At 39.9% G+C, this 19,329-nt stretch overlaps 1 protein-coding gene across 4 annotated transcripts in view; it reads left to right on the top strand.

Annotated features, from left to right (window-relative positions):
• TAOK1 (TAO kinase 1) overlaps positions 1-19,329 on the top strand; it is a 145,686-nt gene that overhangs the window by 85,658 nt on the left and 40,699 nt on the right. For 3 of the 4 annotated variants that reach the window (XM_023517509.1, XM_003797126.3, XM_023517510.1), the window contains 3 exons: positions 3,544-3,635; positions 13,765-13,858; positions 16,993-17,074. In XM_023517509.1, coding sequence (XP_023373277.1) covers positions 3,544-3,635; positions 13,765-13,858; positions 16,993-17,074 — 268 coding nt within the window. Of the gene's footprint in view, positions 1-3,543; positions 3,636-13,764; positions 13,859-16,992; positions 17,075-19,329 lie in introns of those variants that run through there. The other variant, XM_023517511.1, reaches the window with a different exon arrangement.

Genomic DNA, 19,329 nt, shown 5'->3' with positions numbered 1-19,329 from the left:
TTTTTTTTTGAGACAGAATCTCACTCTTGCCCTCAGTAGAGTGCTGTGATGTCATAGCTCACAGCAACCTCAATTTCTTGGGCTTAAACGATTCTCTTGCCTCAGCCTCCCAAGTAGCTGGGACTACAGGCACCTGCCACAATACCCGACTATTTTGTTATTGTAGTTGTCATTGCCATTTGGCAGTCCTGGGCTGGGTTTGAACCCACCAGCTCTGGTGGCTGTAAAACCCTGGTCTATATAAATTCCGTTTCCCTTCACAAAGAAGGATTCTCTAAGCCAATAATACAGTTTATTTTGTTTATTTGTTTGTTTGGGGTTTTTTTGAGATGAAGTCTCACTATGTTGCCCTCAGTAGAGTGCTGTGGCATCACAGCTCGTAGCAACCTCAAACTCTTGGGCTTAAGTGATTCTCTTGCCTCAGCCTCCCAAGTAGGTGGGACTATAGGCACCCACCACAACACCCGGGTATTTTTTGTTGCAGTTGTTATTGTTGTTTAGCTGGCCTGTGCCAGGTTTGAACCTGCCAGCCTCGGTGTATGTGGCAGGCGCCATAACCACTGTGCTAAGAGTGCCAAGCTGAATAATACTTCTTAATGATTACCCTCTTTAGCAATTGGTGATGAATCTTAGCTGTTATAAAAGCCTTAGAAAGTCCTACAATGAAAACATGAAAGTGGTCAGGTATGATGGCTCACACCTATAATCCTTGCATTCTGGAAGTCCAAGGTAGGAAGATCCCTTGAACTCAAGAGAGGGTGAAGGTTGGAATAAGGGAGAGACCCCAACTTTACTAAAAATAGAAAAAATTAGCTGGGTGGGTGCCTCTTGTCCCAGATACTTGGGAGGCTGAGGCGTCAGGATTGCTTAAGCCAGGAGTTTGAGGTTGTGATGAGCTAAGGCAGACAGCATGGCTTTCTAGCCTGGGCAACAGAGTGAGACTCAAAAAAACTAGTACTTTAACTTTGCTTACCTTAATTACCCAAACTTACTTAAACTTTTTTTTTTTTTTTTTGAGACAGAGCCTCAAGCTGTCCCCCTGGGTAGAGTGCCGTGGCATTACGGCTCACAGCAACCTCCAACTCCTGGGCTCAAGCGAGTCTCCTGCCTCCGCCTCCCAAGTAGCTGGGACCACAGGCGCCCGCCACAGCGCCCGGCTATTTTTTTTTTGGTTGCAGCCGTCATTGTTGTTTGGCGAGTCCGGGCTGGGGATTCGAACCCGCCACCTTAGGTGTATGTGGCTGGCGCCTTAGCTGGTTGAGCTATAGGCGCCGAGCCCTTAAACATTTTTAATACTGGTGAAACACTAATATTGACAACTGGAGGTTTATTTTTACTTTATTACGTATTTTTATATGCTATATTTGGAACACAAAAACTGATTACATGTCCACAGCTTTTTATTTATATATATATATATATATATATCCGTGTGTGTATACACACACTAGGAGTACCTACTCCTTAATGAAGCAGAAGCAACTGGTTTTTGTTTTTTTGTTTTTGTTTGTTTGGGGATTTGGGGGTTTTATTTTAGTTTTTCATTTTCTTAAGACAGAGTCTCACTCTAGAATGCTGTGGCATCAGCTTAGCTCACCACAACCTCAGACTCTTGGGTTCAAGAGATCCTCCTACCTTAGCCTCCCAAGTAGCTGGGACTACAGGCACCTGCTGCAATGCCCAGCTACCACAATGGCTAGCTAACTTATTTTTATTTTATTATGATAATTATTATTATTATTATTTTTAGAGACAGATTCTCACTTTTTTTTTTTTGCTGTTTTTAGCTGGGGGCTGGGTTTGAACCTACCACCTCCAGTATATGGGGCCAGCACCCTGCTCCTTTGAGCCACAGGCACTGCCCAAGACAGAGTCTCACTTTATGGCCCTCGGTAGTGTCACAGCTCACAGCAACCTGTGAGCTCTTGGGCTTAGGTGATTCTCTTGCCTCAGCCTCCCAAATAGATGGGACTATAGGCACCCACCACAATTCCCAGCAATTTGGCTGGGTCCGGACTCAAACCTGCCACCCTCGGTATATGGGGCTGGCACCCTATCCACTGAGCAACAGGCACCGCCCTAGCTAATTTATTTTTAATAGAGACAAGGTCTCGCTCTTGTTCAGGCTGATCTGGAACTCCTGAGGTCAAACAATTCTCCCACCTCCATTTCCCAGAGTGCTAGGATTATAGGTGCGAGCCACCTCTCCAAGATGGAAGCATCTATTTTCCATGTCTGTCTGTGCTTAACTCAACACAAATGAAGTGCAAGGGAAAGTATAATTAAGAATTTTAGACTCTAGGCTCAGCACCTGTAGCTCAAGCAGTTAAGGTGCCAGCCACATACACCAGAGCTGGCAGGTTCAAATCTAGCCCAGGCCTGCCAAACAACAATGACAACTTCAACCAAAAAATAGCCGAGCTTTGTGATGGGCGCCTGTAGTCCCAGCTACTTGGGAGGGTGAGGCAAGAGAATCGCTTAAGCCCAGGGGTTGGAGTTTGCTGTGAGCTGTGATGCCACATCACTCTAACCAGGGGGACAGCTTGAGGCTCTGTCTCAAAAAAAAATTTTTTTTTTAGACTCTAGCTTGAAGTTGTGAATTGGTATTTCATTTTACAACTAAGATACCCATAAAATTGGTAATTGTGTGGTTGAGTTGTAAGTTGCTTTTATCATGGAACACCTTTTTCTTTTTTTTTTTTGGAAGACAGTCTTAACTTTTCTTCCTCAGTAGAGTGCTGTGGCATCATAGCTCACAGCAACCTCAAGCTCTTAGACTCAAGTGATCCTCCTGTCTCAGCCTCCCAGGCAGCTAGGACTACAGGCACCTGCCGCAATGCCCAGCTACTTTTTAGAGACAGGGTCTTAATATTGCTCAGACTGGTCTTGAACTCCTGAGCTCAAGTAATCACATGCCTCGGCCTGCCAGAATGCTAGGTTTACAAGTGTGAGCCACTGTGCCTGGCCTGAAACACCTTTTTTTTTTTCCACACAGACACTATGGTTATTCGGTCTTGGTTATTATAGCAGGTATTTTCTTGAATAAATAAAGTGAGCTGAGCTTGTCACTTCAAGAAAAACAATTTCCGTATTTGTATAGTGGTGAGAGAAAAACAACTAAAAGTATTTATTGACAATATTAAAATTCAGTCTTACAAGTAAAAATTAGACTTTTGAAATGAGATCCTGAGGCCAAAATATTTGAGAACCACAGGCCTAAAGAACATGTAATAGTATAATCTGCAAACTTGAATAGGTGCGGAATACAATCCTGCATTGTAGGCTTCCTGCATTGTAGGCTTCCTGCTTTTGGGATGCTATTACATGGTCATGACACATGGTGAGAATGAATGTAAAACTATATATGTACTGCTAAATATTTACCTATCACCTGTAATGCACTTATTTGTCAATATAAAAATTCCTATGTCCAGAGATATTGACTGAAATTAAACCAGTGTTATCCATGTAGGTGGTCATTACATTCTCAAAGAATAGTATACTATTTTAAGCTTTAATTTAAATGACCATTTTATGTTTTAGGATGGCTCCAGAAGTAATTTTAGCCATGGATGAAGGACAGTATGATGGCAAAGTGGATGTATGGTCTCTTGGAATAACATGTATTGAACTAGGTAAGCATTTTTCTTCATTACTATGCATTAAGTTTTTTTCAGAATTTTACCTTAATTTCTATATCAAATTTATCTTATATGTCAGTTCTACTAAGGGGAACAATAAACCTGTTAAAGTTTTCGCTTTGGTTATCTGGTGATTTATATATAGAATAGATTAGGTATAGTATATATGCTTTGTTAAATTAGGTCTAAAATAATTTTCCAGTGTGGTTTTAATTAAATTTAAGATATCTGTGCCTAACATTACTAAGTATTTGTTAAATACCTTGGATAATATGTCCACGATTACCAGATTTACCATCTATAGAATGCGTCTAAAGCATTCATGAATTATTTACCCCTGCTTAGGATAATTATGAAAATTAGGTATTAAATTGCATACCATACTATAACAATTTTTTTCTTTTCTTTACTTTCTTTCTTTCTTTCTTTCTTTTTTTTTTTGTGAGACAGAGTCTCATGCTGCCCAGGCTAGAGTGCCATACTATCAGCCTAGCTCACATCAACCTCAAATTCCTGGGTTTAAGTGTTCCTCCTGCTTCAGCCTCCTACCTAGGTGGGATTATAGGCACTCACAATGCCTGGCTAATTTTTCTTTTTTTTAATAGAGACAGGGTTTCATTCTTGCTCAGGCTGGTCTCAAACTCTTAAGCTAAAGTTATCCTCCTGCCTTAGCCTTTCAGAACACTAGGTTTACTGGCATGAGCCAGTGGGCCCAGCCTTGACTTTTTTTTTTTTTTTTTGAGACAGGAGCCTCAAGCTCTCCCCCTGGGTAGAGTGCCATGGCATCACAGCTCACAGCAACCTCCAACTCCTGGGCTCAAGCAAGTCTCTTGCCTCAGCCTCCCAAGTAGCTGGGACCACAGGCGCCTGCCACAACGCCTGGCTTTTTTTTTTTTTTTTTTTGGTTGCAGCCGTCATTGTTGTTTGGTGGGCCCAGGCTGGATTCGAACCCTCCACCTTAGGTGTATGTGGCTGGCGTCTTAGCCACTTGAGCGACTTTTTTTTTTTTTTAATAAAGACAAGAAAACAGGCTTTATTCAAGGAAGGGCCATGGGATAGGTATTGGATCACGGCAGTGACAGTCTTAGAGTGAGGGGAAAAGATTGAAATCAACTCTCCATAGCTAATGATTTTTTTTTTACCTTTGTTGTTGAGACAGCATCTCAACTTTGGTGCCTTGGGTAGAGTGCTGTGGCATCGTAGCTCCCAGCAAACCTCAAACTCTTGGGTTCAAGTGATCCTCTTGCTTCAGTTTCCCGAATAGCTGGGACTACAGTCCTGTGCTGCCATGCCTGGCTAGTTTTTCTATTTTTAGTAGAGATGGGGTTTCACTCTTGCTCAGGCTGGTCTTGAATTCCTGAGCTCAAGCAATCCACCCGCTTCGGCTTTCTAGAGTGCTAGGATTGCACAGGTGGGCCACCACACCCAGCCATAGATAGCTGTTTGATTCTGTGCACACATTTTGTTCTGTTGCTCCTAAAAGGAACTATGCTAAAAGCAGTGGAATGTTAACTTATTAACCTTCTCATTGAGATCCAGGTGGACTGTCACTATAATTGAAGATGATGGTAACCTTCTTGCTCTGGATTCCCTAAGCTTGTACCTAACATCCTAATTGTCTTTCTTTTTTTCCATCTTACAAGAATATCCCTTTAAACTTTATTTAAAAGTGAGAAATATTGGAAGCATTTAATTGAATCATTCTAAAGAGAGTAGACAGAGACTGAAAACAACAAAGAAGTAAAATTCATTGGTTATTTTGATTAATCATTATTCATCTGGGTTTCTCAATAGTTTTCTAATAGAGATAGGGAAATTGAGGTAAAATAAAGGTAAAAACTTGTTTATTGTTAGGCTCAGTGCCCGTAGCACAGTGGTTATGGTGCCAGCCATGTATAGCGAGGCTGGTGGTTCAAACCCAACCTGGGCCAGCTGAAAACTTGTTTATTGTTATAAAGTAGATGAATGTCATAATTTCTGTTATAACCAGACTTATTCTATCTTGCAGTCGAATTTTTCCTCCCACATCATGTAATTTTAAATATTTCTGCTTTTGTTGGAATTCCTATATTAACCATTCTCTTCAAGGTCTACATCGTTCTGTTTGTTTTAACAAAGTTTGACAGCATCTGCATAGATTTGGAGATTATCATAATGTTGTTCTCTGGTTATCTCTCGGTCTTAATTTAAAGTTTGCACAATAGTTCTTTCATTTGAAAGTACCTTTAAGTGTCCTAAATTCTAATCTTTAATCTTTTATCCTTGGTTTTTTTTTTCTACCTATAGATCCTAATTAATTTCTTAAGACATATGGATATAAATGTAGAAAAGATGGTTAATATACTATTTGGTATATAGTCCATGCATATAAAATATGCTTTATACATACTTATGCTGGCTAATGCCTACACGTGTCCCTTGGTTATAGGGAAATTGCGTTAATGGTCCTGTTAGGTTTCATTGATATATTTTAAGATTTATTTGATTGGAAAATGTGTGTTGGTTAATTATATTGCTTTGAGCAAAATCTGTCTAAATTGTGTGATTTCTATGAAATAGCTTCTTATTTTCTGGACTATCTATAGTTTATTTTTATTCTGGTTCATAAAATAGAGAAATAGAGTTCTTTCACAATGGGAAGGTTTCATTTTTTTAACCCCCTTTTTTTGAGGCAAGGTCTTGCTCTGTTGCCCAGGCTGGAGCTCAGTGGCCCAATCATGGCTCAGTGTGGCCTTAAACTCCTGGGCTTAAAACACTTCTAAGTATCAGAAAGTACATGTATCCCACTATGCCTGACTGGCTACTCTTTTAAATTTTTGTAGAGAAAGGATCTCACTATGTTGCTTAAGCTGGTCTCAAACTTCTGGCCTCAAGTGGTCCTTTCTCAGGCTCCTACTAAAGTTTTGGGATTACAGGTGTGAGCCACTGTGCCCACCTGGAGATGTTATAGTCAGTACAAAGAAACTTTTGGAGATGTGATTATCTTTAGATGATTTTACAAGGGTGATACATTTTAAAGAATTTCTTAGAGCTAATAACTTTAAAAAATTCTACTTAAAAATATTTTAAATTGGGCGGCGCCTGTGGCTCCAAAGGGTAGGGTGCAGCCCCCATATGCCAGACAGAGGTAGCGGGTTCACACTCAGCCCTGGCCAAAAACTACAAAAAAAAAAAAAAAATTAAATTAAGTGAATTGCTAAGTTAGGAACTATATTTTAACTCTGAGTATGGTGCCACAGAAAGATATTGGCAATATCTTTTTACAATAAAATTAATCTGTGTGGCTTTTCAGCGTTTGAAATGTGACTACTGCAACTGAGGAATTGAATTTTTTTTTTTTTTTTGTAGAGACAGAGTCTCACTTGTTAGAGTGCTGTGGCATCACATAGCTCATAGCAACCTCCAACTTCTGGGCTTAGGCGATTCTCTTGCCTCGGCCTCCTGAGTAGCTGGGACTACAGGCGCCTCCACAATGCCTGGCTATTTTTTTTGTTGCAGTTTGGCTGGGGCTGGATTTGAACCCGCCACCCTCTATATTGGGCCAGCACCCTTCCCACTGAGCCACAGATGCTGCCTAATTTCCTTTTTTTTAAATAAGTTTTCATTTAAATAGTCACATGTGGCAAGTGGCTGTCCAGTAAGATAACAGTTCTAGAAGCATGATTTTCAAGGCAAATTAGATTCAGTCTTGGAATATATGTCTATCATAATATGCGTTCTGCTTTGGAATAGTTAAGGAAAATGAAGTAAAGCATACTGTTTTCTTGTAGGTAAGAGAAGAAACAATTCAATTATACTATTCTTGGTTTTGATATATATACTACTGTAAAAATATGACTTTCATACTTTGGTATCACAGAGGTTGAAATTATTTGATATGTTTTATAATCAAGAAATCTTAAAAAGTTCAGAATTTTTCATGGGTAGATTTTATGTTTGTTTACAGTTAATTTAACCAAAAAAAAAAAATCCTTCTTTTGTAGTTTTCTCTTTTTGAGACAGAGCCTCAAGCTATCCCCTTGGGTAGAGTGCTGTGGCATCACAGCTCACAGCAACCTCCAACTCCTGGGCTTAAGCGATTCTCTTGCCTCAGCCTCCCAAGTAGCTGGGACCACAGGTGCCCAACCACAATGCCCAGCTATTTTTTGGTTACACCCGTCATTGTTGTTTGGTGGGCCCGGGCTGGATTCAAACCCGCCACCTTAGGTGTATGTGGCTGGTGCCTTAGCCACTTGAGCCACAGGCACCGAGCCACATTTGTAGTTTTCTAAACTGTATGCATTATTGTATAATTATCTTTATAAGCATACAATCTACCTTGTTTAAATTATATAAACATATGTTCAAGGTATAATATTAGAGAAATACAAAAAAAGAGTGAAAATAACATAAATTACCTGTATTTCTACTCTCTAAATGGAACTGTTTTAGGTACATTTTTTTTTTTAATTTGTTTTTTTTGTTTGTTTTTTTTGAGACAGTCTCACTATGTCACCCTCACAGTAGAGTACTATGGCATCACAGCTCACAGCAACTTCAAACTCTTGGGCTAAAGTGATTCTCTTGCCTCAGCCTCCCAAGTAGTTGGGACAACAGGTGCTGCCACAACACCTAGCTAGTTTTTGGTCGCAGTTGTCGTTGTTTAGCTGGCCCAGGCTGGATTCAAACCCACCAGCCAGTGGCTGGCACTGTAACCACTGCACTGCGGTGCCAAACCAATTTTTCAACAAAATTCTTCTGATACTATTTAAATTGACTCTTCTTAATATAGGACCAATCTAACTCTATATACTTTTTTCTTTTGATTTTATCATTGCTAATGTTGCCATTTACTAGGGTAATTTTGAGCACCTTTATTATACCTCATAGAGTTTTTGTGAGGTTTAATTGATATATGTCTGTGTGTGTGTGTGTGTGTGTGTGTGTATATATATATATATATATATAAACTGCTTAGAAAGTAACTTTGGCACAAAGTACTTACTGATAAATGTTAATCATTTTAATCCCATTTGTGCATGATGTAGTCTCAGGTACTATAGAGTTTGTCTTATTAGTACATCCTAAAGTTAGAAATGATATAAGTAAACCTAACTTATAGAGGATATTTATTCCTCAAATAAAAATAACACCCCATTGTAAAAAAGAAACAAAAACCTTTGTCCATAGGCAGGCATGGTGGCTCATGTCTATAATCCCAAAACTTGGGGAAACTAATGTGAGAAGATCACTTAAGGCCAGGAGTTTAAGACCAGACTGGCAACATAGCTGGTCTCTCTTTTGAACATGGATGGCTCCATTATTCTTTGGTCAATTTCTTGTTTTCTGGTACACTGAGATGTCTTCGGCTCATCTTGTACTTTACCTACCCCAGACACTGGATCAACCACTTCTCCAGAGAGCTATAGCAATAAGTATGCTTAGTGCTACTGGGATGTCACTGCTCCCAGACCTTCTCAGTGAACAGAGGTAGGATATATATACACTTACATAATTATACGCAGATATACGTGTATATTTATTGAAAATAATTGAGTTCACTGCAATATCTTAAATTCCAATCCAACACCATAGTATTTATTCTAGCTTTCTTCCTTTCCATATTTGTAAAGCCCGTCTCTGATAATGAGAAAACCCGTTCTCATCCTGGATAAATTTTCTTATTTGGGCTTGGCACCTGTAGCTCAGCAGCTAGGGCGCCAGCCACATAGACTAGAGCTGGCAGGTTCGAATCCAGCCCACGCCAGCCAAATAACAATGACAACTACAACCAAAAATAGCCAGGCATTGTGGCAGGCACCTGTAGTCCCAGCTACTTGGGAGACTGAGTCAAGAGAATAGCGTAAGCCCAAAAGTTTGAGGTTGCTGTGAACTGTGACACTAGGGCACTCTGCTGAGGAAGAGATAAATTTACTTGATAAATTCCTCCTGCAGCCAGGTACAGCAGGTCATGCCTATAATCCTAGCATTCTGGGAGGTTAAAGTGGGAGAATCCCTTGAGCTCAGGAGTTCTGACTAGCCTGAGCCTAAGCAAGACTGGGAGACCCTGTCTCTACTAAAAGTAGAAAAAATTAGCCAGGCATTGTGTTGGGCACCTGTAGTCTCAGCTACTGGGGAAGCTGAGGCAGGAGGATTGCTTGAATGCAAGAGTTTGAGGTTTCAGTGAGCTATGATTATGCCAGGGCACTCTAGCTTGGATACCAGAGTGAGATTGTCTCAAAACAAAACAAAAAAACCATTTCTCCTGTATGTAACCAATCTCCTATCTTTTTGACCACACTCTCCACTAACATATACTCTTCTTTATCTGCTCAAATTCTGAATCCTCATTCCATTTTACCTGACGGTATGAACACCCTTTTCACCCTTTAGTACTTTTTTCTTTTTTTTTGAGAAGCTGTTACCCTGGGTAGAGTGCCGTAGCATCATAGCTTACAGCAACCTCCAACTCCTGGGCTTAAGTGATTCTCTTGCCTCACCTTCCCAAGTATCTCAGACTACAGGTGCATGCCACAACACCTGGCTATTTTTTGTTGCTGTTGTCATTGTTGCCTTAGCTGGCCCAGGCTGGGTTTGTACCCAGCAGCCTTGGTGTATATGGCTAGCGCCATAACCACTGTGCTTTGGGCACCTAGCCAAAAGAAGTTGGAGTAATTCCTTTTTTTTTTTTGAGACAGAGTCTCACTATGTCACCATCAGTAGAGTGCTGTGGTGTCACAACTCACAGCAACCTCAACTATTGGGCTTAAGCAATTCTCTTGCCTCAGCCTCCCTAGTAGCTGGGACCACAAGTGCCCACCACAATGCCCAGCTTTTTTTTTTGTTGTTGTTGTTGCAGTTGTCATTGTTGTTTAGTTGGCCCAGGTCGAGTTTGAACCCACCCACCAGCCTCAGTATATGTGGCCAGTGCCCTACCCACACAACTACAGGTACTGCTTCACCCTTTAGTATTTTTTTTTTAAGAGACAGAGTCTCACTTTAGCGCCCTCATTAGAGTGCTGTGGTGTCACAGCTCACAGCAACCTTCAACTCCTGGGCTTAGGCAATTCTCTTGCCTCAGCCTCCCGAGTAGCTGGGACGACAGGTGCCCACCCCAATGCCCAGCTATTTTTTTTATTGCAGTTTGGCCAGGGCCAGGTTTGAACCTGCCACCCTCAGTATATAGGGGCCGGCACCCTACCCACTGAGCCACAGGCGCCCACCCACCCTTTAGTAATTTTAATGTCATACTATCAATATGTTGAACTAGAACATGCCTTTAGATATGAGACAATTTTTGAACATCAAAATAAGTAATAAGAATTCCTAAGACTAGGAGGCCGAGTTGAAAGGATTGCTTGAGGCTAAGAGTTCTAGACCAGCTCAAGCAAGAGTGATATTCCATCTCTACAAAAAATAGAAAAATTGGCTTGGCGCCTGTGGCTCAAGTGGCTAAGGCACCCGCCATATACACCTAAGGTGGCGGGTTTGAATCCAGCCTGGGCCTGCCAAAACAACAATGACGGCTGCAACCAAAAAATAGCCAGGCGTTGTGGCGGGTGCCTGTGGTCGCTTGAGCCCAGGAGTTGGAGGTTGCTGTGAGCTGGGATGCCACAGCACTCTACCCAGGGGAAAAGCTTGAGGCTCTGTCTCAAAAAAAAAAAATAAAATAGAAAAATTAGCCAGGCATGGTAGTGTACACCTATAGTCCCTGCTACTTCAGAGGTTGAAGCTGAATAATCACTTATGCCCAGGAGTTTGAGGTTGCATTGAGGTATGATAGTGCCACTGCCACTGCTCTGCCTTGGTGACAGAATGACTCTATATAGATAGATAAAGATAGATAAAAATTTGTTGAATATGTATGATAATGCTACTGCATTGTATTCCAGGTGACAGAGTAAGACTCTAAATAATAAATAAAATGTATTGACTATAAATCTATAAATCCATGTAATAAATAGATAAAAGAATAAAATGAAGATTTTATGAGAAATTGGATATTTTTATAGATTCAAAGTACCTTTTCTAGCCAGGCTTAGTGACTTATGCCTTAATCCTAGTACTCTGTGAAGCGGTGGATCGTATGAGCTTAGGAGTTTGAGACCAGCCTGAGCAAAGTGAGGCCCTGTCTCTACTAAAAATAGAAAAACGAGCTAGGTGTTGTGGCAGCACCTGTAGTCCCAGCTACTTGGGAGGCTGAGGCATAAAGATCACTTGAGCTCAAGAATTTGAGGTTGCGGCTCATCATCTGTGGCTCAAGTGGCTAAGGCGCCAGCCACATAGACCTGAGCTGGTGGATACGAATCCAGCCTGGGCCTGCCAAACAACAATGATGGCTGCAGACAAAAATTAGCCAGGCATTCATTGTGGCGGGAGCCTGTAGTCCCAGCTACTTGGGAGGCAGAGGCAAGAGACTGGCTTGAGCCCAGGAGTTGGATGTTGCTGTGTGCTGTAATGCCAAGGCTCTACCTAGGGTGACAGTTTGAGGCTCTGTCTCAAAAAAAAAAAAAAAGTTTGAGGTTACTGTGAGCAACGACGCCATGACACTCAACCCCAGGGCGAGAGTGAGACTCTGTTACCAAAATCAATAAATACATACATACATACATATCCTACATAATTACAAAGGAGAAAAGATAAACTTTATCATCAAGAATCCTGGTAGACACGGGCCTTAATTAGGTGGTCATAGTGATTGTCAGTAATAGGACCACTCAAAATCATGTGCCACCTTATGGGATATAGTGAGCAAAATATAGTGTTATTTCTGTGATATTCCTGCCAAAAGTGTACAGTCCAAATGTAGTAATAGAAAATATCAGACGCCAGCCACACACTAGAGCTGGCGGGTTTGAATCCAGCCTGGGCCTGCCAAACAACAGTGACAACTGCAACCAGAAATAGCTGGGCATTGTGGTAGTCCCAGCTACTTGGGAGCCTGAGGCAAGAGAATAGCATAAGCCCAAGAGTGGGAGGTTGCTGTGAGCTGTGATGCTATGGTACTCTACCTGGGGTAACATAGTGAGACTCTGTCTCAAAAATAAGAAAAAAAGAAAGAAAGAAAATATCAGAGAAACCCAAACTCAAGGGTATTCAGGCGTCCTGCATATCTCAGAATCTGCAGGGGATTATTTCCAGGACCTCTGTAGATGCCAGTATCTTACAGATACATGTTCATATCCATTGTATAAAATGGCAAAGCATTTGCATATAACCTATGTATATCCTCTCAAATAGTTTTAAATCATCTCTAGGTTACTATAATACCTAATATGATATAAATGCTACATAGTTATACTGTATTGTTATCAAACTTGTATTATTCTTTTTTTTTTTACCAAACATTTTTCGATCCTCAGTTGAAATATTTCAGTTGGTTGGTTTCAGTTTGTGTATGCAGAGCCTACAGATATGGAACTATAATTTAAAATTTTCAAGGTCATGATTTTAAGTCTTCATCTTAAGAAACTGGGAAAGGAACAGATTGAACCCACAATATGCAGAAGAAAGGAAATAATAAATTCAAAGCAGGAATCACTTGAATAGAAAACAGAAAAACAGAGAAAATCAGTAAAACCAAAAACCAGTACTTTGAGAAGATCAATAAGATTGTAGCAAGATTGATCAGGAAAACAAATAGAGATGTTGAATGTCAAAAAAAGAGGTGATAATCACTACAGATTTCACAGATATTGTAAGGGTAATGGTGACATATGAACGATTTTATATCCTTCAATTTGACACCTGGGATAAAATGAACAAATTTCTGGAAGGATGCAAATGATGAATGCTCAATTTTGCTACTTACTGGAACATTTAACAAAACTTTTGAATGGAGGTTGAGGTTTACATAGGCGTGTTATCAGTATTGTTATAAATAGCCCAATTTAATGGATGTTATGGTTCTTTAGGAACATGTTCTTGTTTATAAGAAGCATATGCTCAAATATTTAGGAATGATCAGGCATCATGTTAGCAATTTATTCTCAGTTGACTCACTTGAACATGTCATTTGAATTCTACTTGCTTTTGGGGGGTAACTTTAAGATTGTTTTTAAAAGTATTTTAAAAGAATGGGTACTGCTTGAGTACCCTTTTATATAGGCATATATTTTAAAAGGAAATTTCCTTTCTTTGACAGCGGAAAGGAAGCCTCCTTTATTTAATATGAATGCAATGAGTGCCTTATATCACATAGCCCAAAATGAATCCCCTACACTACAGTCTAATGAATGGTGAGTATTACTAAGAGATGTATTGCTTAGCATTGTATAAATGAAATGCTTTTTCATAATCTGTTTTCAAAATGAATTTCAGTTAGGTAAAATGCATGACTTAAAGAGATATTAAAATAGGTTTATTTTCCCTTTTAAAATACTTATCCTTTATCCTGTCTCCATTTCATAGCATCTATATAAAACTCAGTTCAGGAAAGCAAGGTTTCATGTGCATGCAGAAAGTATTTGTTTTTTTTACAGAAATTTATAATTTCTTTAGTATTTAAGACTATATAACAAATAGCATTTTAAGCATTATTTTATAGTAAAAATATAAGATTATCCCAGTGTATAGTGAATTTGATTGGGAAATGGTTTATAATTTGTATGGCATAAAATACAGAAAAAATAATTTGACTTTATTGAAATTACCAGATATTTTAAACCTTTGAGGCTCGGTGCCTGTGGCTCAAGTGGCTAAGGCGCCAGCCACATACACCTAAGGTGGCGGGTTCGAATCCCCAGCCCGGCCCGCCAAACAACAATGATGGCTGCAACCAAAAAATGGCCAGGCGTTGTGGCGGGTGCCTCTAGTCCCAGCTACTTGGGAGGCGGAGGCAGGAGACTCGCTTGAGCCCAGGAAGGAGTTGGAGGTTGCTGTGAGCGTGATGCCATGGCAGTCTACCCAGGGGGATAGCTTGAGGCTCTGTCTCCAAAAAAAAAAAACAAAAAACAAAAAAACTTTGAGATCATTCTAATTATGTCACTTGTTATTCATATTTCTTTCTTTCTTTTTTTTTTTTTAGTTGAGACAGAGTCTTACTTTGTAACCATCGGTAGAGGGCCGTGGTGGCATAGCTCATAGCAACCTCAAACTCCTGGGCACAAGCAGTTCTCTTGCCTCAGCCTCCCTAATAGCTGAGATTACAGGTGTGCAGGTGCCCATCATGGCGCCCAGGGTTTTTTTTGTTTGTTTTTTTTACCAGGCCCTGGGCAAGGATTTGAACCCACTGGCCCTGGAGCGTGTGGCTGGCATCCTAACCAGGGAGCTACAGGCGCCCAGCTGTTATTCATATTTCTCTGATGTTCCTTCTAGTACTTTATTTGATGAAATTAAGTTCATTTATGTAAATATGTTTATGGAGAACAGATTGACAATTTTAGAAAAGTAGGACTTTTATTACTGGTAGAAAATTTCTTGGGTGGACCTAGCATTTGAAAAATTTTAGGGGAGACCAGTCACGGTGTTTCACTCCTGTAATCCTAGCACTCTGGGAGGCCTAAGCAGGTGTATTGCTTGAGCCTAGGAGTTTTGAGACCTGCCTGAGCAAGAATTAGACCTCTATCTCTACTAAAAATAGAAAAACTAGCCAGATGTTATGGTGGGCACTTGCAGTCTAAGCTCTTGGGAAGCTGAGGCAAGAGAATTAATTGCCTGAACTCAGGAGTTTGAGATTTGCTATGAGCTATGATGCCGTGTCACTCTACCCAGAGTGACATAGTGAGATTCTGTCTCAAAAAAAAAAAAAGGAAAAGAAAATTCTAGGGGAATATCCACATATTTAATAAATACTTATACATGCATGTGTAAATTATGTGTTTAATTTTTAAAAGATTATACAATTAAGACACATTCATAAATTTTTGTTACTTATGTAGAAGGAATTTTTTGGCAGAGTTTAGTGTTATGGTATGTTTTAGTTTTTTTTTTTTAGAGACAGAATCTCACTTTCTTGCCCTTGGTAGAGTGCCGTGGCAGCACACAGCTCACAGCAACCTCCAACTCCTGGGCTTAGGTGATTCTCTTGCCTCAGCCTCCCGAGTAGCTGGGACTACAGGCATGCGCCACAACGCCCGGCTATTTTTTTTGTTGCAGTTTGGCTGGGACTGGGTTTGAACCTGCCACCCTCCATATATGGGGCCGGCGCCCTACCCACTGAGCCACAGGCACTGCCCTATGATTTAGTTTTTTGTTTTGGGGGTTTTTTTGCTGCTCTAACAGAATACCTGAGACTGATTAGTTTATAAAGAAAAGAAATTTATTTCTCACAATTCTGAAAACTGGGAAGTCAAAGATCAAGGCACCAACAGGTTAGGGCCTGATCTCTCCGCTTCCAAGTGGTTCTTTGAATTGTATCCTTTGGAGGGGAAGAGCAATGTGTCCTCACGTGGCAGAAGAACAGGAGAGAGTGAACTCACTCCCAGAAGCCCCTTTCTATTCATGAGAGCAGAGCTCTCATAACTTAATTTCCCACTAGGCTCCACCTTCCAGTACTGTTGGGGATTAAATTTCAGCATGAGTTTTGGAGAAGACAAAAACATTTAAACTGTAGCATGTTATGTATAAATATAATAATAAACATATTTAGCACAGACTGTCTTAAACTGTGTTTGAGACTGTGGGGATTTATAAAAGAATTTTTTGCCCATAAGGAACTTAAAATCTTATTTGAATATCAAAAGCAAACATCAATAGAGTATTTACTGCCTCACTGAACTCTTGTCAGTAAAAATATATAACATGTTACAGACTTCTGATACTTAAAATAATCTTAACTTGTTTTTTAGGTTTAATGGAAGTCTTATATATTTTCTCTGGGGCATCACATATTCAGGTACAAAGATGATCTCTCCAAAAAGATAGAGTGATGTTCTGAAACATGCCTAGAAAATGATCCATGGAAGGACAAAATAAGAAAGAGAGGTGGTATAGAAAAAAGGGAGGGAAAAAAATGGAAAAGAATGTTATCTGGGATATAAATGCTAAATATATATAGATAGATAGGTTTTTCCCCTTTTGCCTCAATGTAGAATCTATTGTGATATTTAAATTTTTGGCAGGAGAATTTTTAAATATTCTGTGCTGTGGAAAACAATCATTGATTGCTTTACATAGCCTTTCATACAGTCTTATGAAAATATAGTCTGTGCTTTTTTTTTTTTTTTTTTTGCAGTTTTTGGCTGGGGCTGAGTTTGAACCAGTATATGGGGCCAGTGCCCTACTCCTTTGAGCCACAGGCGCCGCCTGTCTGTGCTTTTTTTAATCATCTGTTTTCCATTCCCCATTCCACCAATATGCAGGTGCCTTGATTTGTAAATATGTTTTTAAAGGAAATAGCAATATGTTCACTTGATACTTTCCTTTACAATAGGTCTGATTATTTTCGCAACTTTGTAGATTCTTGCCTCCAGAAAATCCCTCAAGATCGTCCTACATCAGAGGAACTTTTAAAGGTCAGTTCTTTTAGCCTATAAATCTATTTTTATTGCTAGGAAATAATTTTAAAGAATGTGTTTTATTCTTTGATTCTGAATCAGGATTAAGTGTGCTCTACTAGTTTTTACTAAAATTCATAACTTTTTTTATATTATCATCTCTAGAATTTTTCTTAGATACTAAGTTTTAAAATTTGATTATTAGAAAATGATTAGCTGCTTTTACTGTATCTAAATAGAATATATAGTTTAAGTATTCAAAATATTATTTATATATGTAGGAATATATTTATGAATTATAATTATAAATTTAAATTTATGTGGAACAATTTCTTATTCCAAAGTTGGTAAAATGGATTAATTTTGGATTAAAAAGTTTTTTCTTTTTGTTTTTTTTTTGAGACAGAGTCTCATGTGTTGCCTTCAGTAGAGTACCACGGCATCACAGCTCACAGCAACCTCTCAAACTCTGGGGCTTAAAGATCCTCTTGTCTCAGCCTCCCACGTAGCTGGAACTACATGCCCCCACTACAACACCACTGTTTTGTTTTTTTTGTTATTGCAGTTGTCATTGTTGTTCAGCTGGCCTAGTCAGGGTTCAAACTCACCACCCTCGGTGTAAATGGCTGGTGCTATAATCACTATGCTATGGGCTCTGAGCCATGGATTTAATTTTTTGTGTATCACACTTTATATGTTGGTTTTGTTTTGTTTTCTTTTTTTTCTTTGTTGAGACAGAGCCTCAAGCTTTCCCCCTGGGTAAAGTGTTGTGGCATCACAGCTCACAGCAACCTCCAGCTCCTGAGCTTAAGTGATTCTCTTACCTTGGCCTCCCAAGTAGCTGGGACTACAGGCACCCGCCACAATGCCTGGCTATTTTTTGGTTGTAGTTGTCACTTTGTTTTGCAGGCCCAGGTTAGATTTGAACCCACCAGCTTCTGGTGTATGTGGCTGACACCTTAGCCACTTGAGCTACAGGTGCTGACCCTGTTTTCTTTCTTTGAAATACTGTTTTGTTTGAAACAGAGTCTCACTTTGTCACGCTCAATAGAGTGCTGTGGCATCACAGCTCACAGTAACCTCAAACTCTTGGGCTTAACTGATCCTCTTGCCTCAGCCTCCAGAGTAGCTGGGGCTATAGGCACCTGCCACACGCTTGGCTATTTTTTAGAGGGGGGAGTCTCACTCTTGCTCAGGCTGGTCTCAGACTCTTGAGCTCAGGCAATCCAGAGTGCTAGGATTATAGGCATGGGCCACCACACCTGAGTTTGAAATACTGTATATTTTTATAACTTAGCAATGAAAATATTTTAAGATCATATAAGTGTTATTCAATTTTCAACAGGCTTGGATGCCTGATTTAAATAATAGGATTGGTATTTAGTTTCTGGTCACAAAAAATTATTTTTTCATTTGCAAGTTGACTATCTTAGTAATAATATTGTTGAATTTAATATATTTCTTAAAATATCTAGATTAGGTAATAATAAGTAGGATTTAACTCACTCTGGGACCCTAAAGAAACTTCTCAGTCTTTCATTTATGCTAGTGTTTTAGAATTTTAAGGAAGTTCAATTTATTTTCATTTTAGTTAAAGCTGCAGAGAAATTAAAAGGATCATGTATATATATACAGCACTTCAGTATTATTTGTAGCCACAGTATGTATAAGAATAATGTAAAGTTTCAATAATGCTTAGGAAATTTCAGGCAGTAAGTTTACTCATAATTTCAGAAATGAAAGGCTGGCTTGGCGCCTGTGGCTCAAGCGGCTAAGGCACCAGCCACATACACCCGAGCTGGCAGGTTCGAATCCAGCCCAGGCCCGCCAAACAACAATGACAGCTACAACCAAAAAATAGCTGGGCATTGTGGCGGATGTCTATAGTCTTATCTACTTAGGAGGCAGAGGCAGGAGAATCCCTTGAGCCCAGGAGTTGGAGGTTGTTGTGAGCTGTGATACCATGGCACTCTACCCAGGGTGAGAGCTTGAGGCTGTCTCCAAAAAAAAAAAAGAAATGAAAGGCTGAGGAAATAGGTGCTCACAGTAGCAACAAAAGCTTTAATACAGCTAGGAGTTAAGTTATCAAAAACTAAGCAAGATCGGCTCGGCATCAACTGGCTAAGGCGCCAGCCACGTACACCTAAGGTGGCGGGTTCGAATCCCCAGCCCAGACCTGCCAAACGACAATGACGGCTGCAACCAAAAAATAGCCGGGCATTGTGGCGGGCGCCTGTAGTCCCAGCTACTTGGGAGGCGGAGGCAGGAGACTC

This window comes from Otolemur garnettii, unplaced genomic scaffold (assembly GCF_000181295.1).
Source record: "Otolemur garnettii isolate 467f Iridium unplaced genomic scaffold, OtoGar3 scaffold00112, whole genome shotgun sequence".
In the NCBI taxonomy this organism is placed as follows: Eukaryota; Metazoa; Chordata; class Mammalia; order Primates; family Galagidae; genus Otolemur; species Otolemur garnettii.
The sequence above is the reverse complement of the archived record's forward strand: the minus strand, read 5'-3'. Positions and strand labels throughout refer to the sequence as shown.